The 6242-nt window shown below is 58.4% G+C and overlaps 1 protein-coding gene across 1 annotated transcript in view; it reads right to left on the bottom strand.

Moving 5' to 3' along the window:
• LOC306657158 (keratin, type I cytoskeletal 42) overlaps window positions 1-5413 on the bottom strand; it is a 6860-nt gene extending 1447 nt beyond the window's left edge. Inside the window, exons 1-6 of the mRNA XM_079132902.1 lie at window positions 4936-5413; window positions 2690-2772; window positions 2405-2561; window positions 1164-1325; window positions 460-585; window positions 1-218 (exon numbers count right to left, since the gene is read on the bottom strand). The exon at window positions 1-218 is cut by the window's left edge and continues 3 nt beyond it. Coding sequence (XP_078989028.1) covers window positions 1-218; window positions 460-585; window positions 1164-1325; window positions 2405-2561; window positions 2690-2772; window positions 4936-5403 — 1214 coding nt within the window. The 5' untranslated portion in view covers window positions 5404-5413. The remainder of the gene's footprint in view (window positions 219-459; window positions 586-1163; window positions 1326-2404; window positions 2562-2689; window positions 2773-4935) is intronic.
• Window positions 5414-6242: the final 829 nt, after the last annotated feature.

Raw genomic sequence — 6242 nt, 5'->3', positions numbered from 1 at the left:
GAGTCCTCGCCCTCCAGCAAGCGGCGGTAGGTGGCGATCTCCTGCTCCAGCCGCGTCTTCACGTCCAGCAGCACCTGGTACTCGTGGTTCTGGCGCTCCATGTCACAGCGCAGCTCGCACAGCTGCTGCTCGATGCTGCTGATGAGCCCCTGCAGCTGGGACAGCTGGGCCCCGTAGCGGGCCTCCGTCTCGGCCAGGCTGTTCTCCAGTGAAGCTTTCTGTGGCCCAAGAGACAGGTGTCGGTGAGAATGAGCTGGGACTTCCCTGTGGTGGGGCAGCTGACAGGGGTCCCAGTTGGGTGCAAACAGCACAGTGGGGCTGCAGCTGGGGCACAGACCCACGCCCTGGGGTGTGAAGTGACAGGCCAGGCAGGGAGTCTCCCGGCCTCTGAGCAGGAGGCAACAAGTTGGGGCCCAGCCTGGGGTGACAAGAGCAGGACAGGAAGGGACGAGGCCCTACCATGCTGATCTGGGACTGCAGCTCTATCTCCAGGTTCTGCACGGAGCGGCGGAGCTCTGTGATCTCTGTCCTGCTGCTCTGCAGGGCTTCGGTGCTGGTGGCCACCTCACGGTTCAGCTCCTCCGTCTGGAAGGCAGGGTGGGCCTCAGAGGCTTGAGCAGACATTAGTGGGGAGCAAAAGGCAGGGGCTGCCCCTGAACCCCTTCTCTCCTAGAACTAACCCCCCAGCATCTTCCTGGCCTCTCTGGGTCCCAAAAGCACCCGTCCCCAGATACCCTCAGTGCCCACAAGGAACTTTGCAGACATTTGCACTTGGTACCCCCTACTGATCGGGAGTACTTCAGAAACATGGGCCGGGCTTTATTTTTTATATGTCTGTTAATGTCCTTGGGATCCTGTAGATGCTCAGTACGTGTTGCCCCGGAAGTGAGTTCTCTATCCAAAACACACATCCCGAGAACACCTGTCGGGGGAGGAGCCCTGGACTGGGCTGTGGAGACCTGGACCTATTCCCCAGGCCACCATGGAGGGCTGAGGCCTCTCTGCATCTCACACTTCACATTAAAGCCTGAGGGCTGGTCCAATTGATTTCCAAAGGTCCTTCCAACTGGGACAGCTATGGATCTGCGAGTGTTCCAGCCTGCACCAGCATGTCGCACTCGTGTCCACATGTGAAGCACACCCACTCCCACACGGCCACCCACCTTGGTGAAGAACCAGTCCTCAGCATCCTTGCGGTTCTTCTCCGCCATCTTCTCATACTGGTCGCGCATCTCGTTCAGGACACGGCTCAGGTCCACACCAGGGGCTGCGTCCATCTCCACGCTGACGTCCCCACCCACTTGGCCACGAAGGGCATTCATTTCCTGGACAGAGAAGACAACAGGAGCTCACCCAGGGCCATCCTAAGGAGAGACCCTAGGGCCTCAGAGACAGACAGACCAACGGTTCCTCACCCCAAAGGCAGAGGCGGATGTCAAGTCTCAAACTTGCAGAGCTATGGACCCCAATGCACAGGCGACAATCTCCCCAACACACACTGAGACGCTGAGGGTAGATCTCACCCATCTAAGCATGTGCAGAGGCAAGAGAGAGATGGCAACTCCCAGCATGGTGGTACACAAGCCAAGGCACTCTCACTGGCTGCCCTGACAGCCTGCCCTGTCCCCACCACCATCCTACAGCATGGGAACAGGGCCAGTTCTGTGTTGGTGTCAGTAGGAGCCAGGCCTCCCTAGATGTCCATCTGCTGAGGGAAAACACTTTCTGTATGTCCTACTGTGTGGGAATCAGGGCACCTCCACCCCACAGCCCAGGCCAGTCCAGCAGTCAGCCAGGAACAATGCCACAAGAAGGGACTAGACCACTTGCGTCCCTAACAGAACCCTGGGTCTCCATCCTTGGGCCAAGATTTTGGGTACCTAAAACCCAGAACTCTGGAAAAAGGAGGCAGGAGAGGTGGCAGAGAAGCAGAGTCAGACCCGAGTGTGGGTATGAGCCAGACAGACCTGGGGTGAGGTGCCTGTGCAGACTTGGCTAAATTCCTTAACCTCTCTGAGCCTCAGTTTCTTTACTGGCAGAAAGGAGGAAAGAATATCTTTCTCCCTGTGATGTTGTCAGTATCAGCTGCAGTAATTGCTGTGAATCACATGGGTAAATGCTCCTCGTTGTTAGGATTATCACTATTATAATTAATTATAATAATTAGTTTTGTGTGTTAGACCGATTTACTCATTAGTGAGTTAACTGCCACCAAGCAGTGGGCCAAGCCTCGAGGGGCAAGGGAAGGATCTTTGGAGGAGGGGCCCCTCCAGGCCTCACCCAGGGCCCTCTAGGCTCAGGGTCAGGGTCAGCACCAGGGCCCCCACCCCAGGACATTCTGCAGCCCAGGCCTGCTTGCTCCCTCCTAGGGGGGCCTTTCCTGCATTCCATGATGGGGCCTCACCTCCTCGTGGTTCTTCCTCAGGTAGGCCAGCTCCTCCTTGAGGCTCTCGATCTGCATCTCCAGGTCAGTCCTGGACAGGGTCAGCTCGTCCAGCACCCTGCGCAGGCCATTGATGTCGGCCTCCACGCTCATGCGCAGGTTCAGCTCTGTCTCGTACCTGGCGGGGTTGGAGGTATGAGCCACAGCGTTGCCACCAGGACTCCCCAGGCAACACACAGGGCACTCCTGATGTGCGGACCCACAACCAGCCCCCCCAGGGGGGGCAGCCTGGAAGCCCAGACTCACTTGGTGCGGAAGTCGTCAGCAGCCAGACGGGCATTGTCGATCTGGAGCACGAAGCTGGCATTGTCGATGGTAGCTGCCAGGATCTGGAAGGGGCGGTGGGTTCTGTGAGCAAACACCCTGGGCAGCCCCGAAGGCCCTCATACAGACTTCGAGGAGTGGGCTCCAGTGAGGGTGATGAGGGTCCCTTGGTATCCTCCTCTGAGCACCCTGCTGTGAATTCCAAGAGCCATGGAGCAGTAGGGGTGCCACGCCCAGGTGTAGGTATGGCACCAGGACAGAGATTCTCATGCACCCCTCTCCCATCATGGGGTCTAAGCTGCCTCAACCTCCCCAACCAAATTTACCTCCCCACTCACTGCCACCCCTCCAGGAAGCTCTCTGCAGGCCCCATCAGGACCCCTCTCCACGCCCCTTCCTCCTGCAGCCCTTCCCCAGGTTGCCCGCAGCTGCAGACCTGTTTCTGCGGCTTTTTGACTTTTTTGTGTTATTTCCTCCTCCCCTAGAATCTGAGTTCCCAGGGAGCCAGACGAGGCCCCGTCTGTCTCATTCTTTTTGGAATCCTAAGGACTGGGCACAGTGCCTGGCCCTGAGTCAGGCCCCAGGGCACGTTTGTCTAATTACGACGTGATGGATTAATGAATTGATCGATGAGGTTATGACTGGCCCAACTCTAACCCAGAGCAAAGTTTTTGTTTGGTTTTGTTTTGTTTGGGTTTTCACCAGGAGGCCTGCTGGGCGGTTGAAATGACCCTGGAGGGGAAGGCCCTGGAAGAAGCAGAGGGCTGGTTATTAGGGCTGTTGCTGTCACTGTGATCCTTGGAAATGTCCAAGAAAAGCCCCAATGAAGAACCTTGGGGTGCAGAGGGAAGACTTGCAGGTGGCACCTAAGCTGGGTAGAACTTGGACTGGTACAAAAGACCAAAGGCTGAGGGCGAGAAAGGAGAATCCCCAGCCAGCTCATCCCATGCATCTAGGGCCACGCCAGCTCCCCTCCCAGATGCCCCTTGAGGCCCTGAATTGTGTGAAGTGACCCTGGAGCAGGCTGAGCCCAAAGACCAGTCTATCCCCTTCTCTGGGCTTCAGTGGGCCCATCTATACAGATGCTCAGTTCCCACCCATCTCGTGCTTAGGGGGCTGGCAGAACACAGGGAAGGTCGGTTGTGAACACTTCAGAGGGACAGAGCCTGGGCCAGGTGCACTGGGGGCTGGCGCAGAGATGCTGGCTCACCCCATAGCTCAGAGCACTGACTCACCAGGGCTCCCCCCGGGTTCCCCGCCACCCCGACCAAACTGGTATCTGATCTGGCACTGCCAGTGGCTCTGCTTCCAAGGGGAAATTCCAGGAATTCCCTGCCTGGTGGAGGTCCCGGGCAGGAGCAGACAAAACCCCTCGCAGGGCAGCCTCAGGCCCGGCCCTCCACCCAGAAGCCTGGGCAGGCCTCAATGCCAAGACCAGCCAGGCCAGCAGGCCCCACTGCCCTGCTCAAACCTCACTAGGGTCACAGCTGGATGGATACTCCCAGAGTAAGTTAGTACCAAAGACCAGAACTACCATTTACAGAATGCACTGCCATATTCTTAGAGGGCATGAGAGCACGTCAGAGTGCGGGGGCGGGTGGGGGGTGGGGTGGCTCCTCCATCAGACTAGCTTCAGTCTGAGTGGGAAAATACAGCTTCTGACCTCAGGGACTCCTCAGTCTGCAAGGAGAGACGTGGCCCCAGCATGACCACCATGGAAAGAGTGAGGAAGACCCCCAACTAAAGCACACAGACTGAACCTCAAAGTGTTGAAGAGACCCCAAGGCCTGGGGACAGAAGGAAAGTGGCATCCATCCAGGAGGGCTGCCTGGAGGAGGCAAGGTATGGAATAGCAAGGAGACTCCAGCATCCTGTTCCAACAGCCACACAAACCCTTACCAGCTCTGCCTTTGCCAATCTCTTCTCTATACCAGAACGTTGGCCCGCAAGGGTCTGAAGACTTCCACACCCCTCTTCCATCACCCCCCTAGGGTGCTCCCCCTAGGGAGGGAGGAGTTCTCCTGGGGAGCACCCAACAACCTCCCAGCACAGGATGTCCTCCAGGTCCAGGACCCAGACTGGCTCAGGGCTGGGTCCAGGGAAAGGGAGGGAGGGAGGGGGAAGGGTTGGAAGTCTAGACCCTCGATTGCAAGGCTCTGCAGCTGGATGGAGTGAATCCAAAGCAAGAAGGTAGGCAGAGGACAGAGGGCAGAGAGCGGGGTTCCTACCTTGCTCCGCAGCTCCTCGATGGTCTTGAAGTAGTGGCTGTAGTCACGGGCAGGCCCCGGGCCCTGCTTTTTGTACCATTCACGGATCTTCATCTCCAGGTCGGCGTTGGCCTCCTCCAGGGTGTGCACCTTGTCCAGGTAGGAGGCCAGGCGGTCGTTGAGGTTCTGCATGGTCTCCTTCTCACCGCCCCCCAGCAGGGCATCTGACACTCCAAAGCTGGAGCCAAAGCCTCCACCCAGGTTGCAGGTGTAGCCACCACCATAGCCGCCCCCGAAACTCGATGAGAAGCGGGACGAAGTGACTGACATGTTGCCACAGCTGCCGCCGCCTCCCAGGAGGCTGGGGGCCCGACAGGCACCCCCGACACGGACAGAGGACATCCGGGAGAAACTCCCGCCAGGCATGCACAGGCCTTTGACAGAGCCGGAGGTTGAGAATTGGCGGATGCTGGTGGTGGTGGCAGCCATGGTATCCACGGGTCAGGCGCAAGGTCTGGTCTGGACGGAGACCCTGGGCCACTCTTTATAAGCCAAACTGAAGGGAGGCTGGGCCCCCTGGCCCTTGAAGTCCAAGCCAAAATCCCAGCCATATAATTTGCCTCTGTACCAGCCACCCAGGCCCTGGGGCTCAGGCTGGACATGCCAAGTGCTTGCCCTAGGTCCCTTCCTGTGCCCTGGCCCAGCCTGGGCAAGGTGGCCTGTTAGCGGTCCATTGTTCAGAAACAAAGGTGGTGTTGGAGCCGCAGCCCCGGGGTAGGGTGATTCTCCAGCCTCAGCTGCAATTACGCAGCTGAGCTCATTCTTGGGGGGAGTCCGGAGAACCCAGCCCTGGGTGCCAGAAGGGCCTGGAACAAGGCTGCACAGGCCTGGGACCAGAAGGCTGCTCTGATCCCCCACTGGACTTGCCAGGTCCCCAGAAGGTGGAGAGAGTTGGAGCCCAGCTTCCTGCCCCAGGTATAACGTGGCCCCCATGGTCCCTGCGTCTGAGTGAGGAGAAAGACCCTGACTTGAGGGAGCCCCAGCTCCCTTGGGACTATTCTAAGTCTGCAAGAGGAGATGAGCCCCAGGCCTGGGGGATTCCTGAGTCAGGGGAACCAACATGACCACTGATCTGAAGGAGTTTTGGATCCAATTCTTTCAGGAAGCAAGTGCAAGAGCCCAGTTTCCTCACTTATAAAAGGGGAGCATTCCTGTCTCCCAAGGTTTGGGGGGGGATTTGGAGAGATAGTGACAGTCAAGCTCTGGAAAAACCATAGGCAAGGGTGGGGGTGGAGGGGACGGGCCTGAGGCCAGAGGGTGAGGGTGGC

The sequence above is a fragment of the Sciurus vulgaris genome (genome assembly GCF_902686455.1).
Source record: "Sciurus vulgaris genome assembly, chromosome: 3".
Taxonomy (NCBI): Eukaryota; Metazoa; Chordata; class Mammalia; order Rodentia; family Sciuridae; genus Sciurus; species Sciurus vulgaris.
The sequence above is the reverse complement of the archived record's forward strand: the minus strand, read 5'-3'. Positions and strand labels throughout refer to the sequence as shown.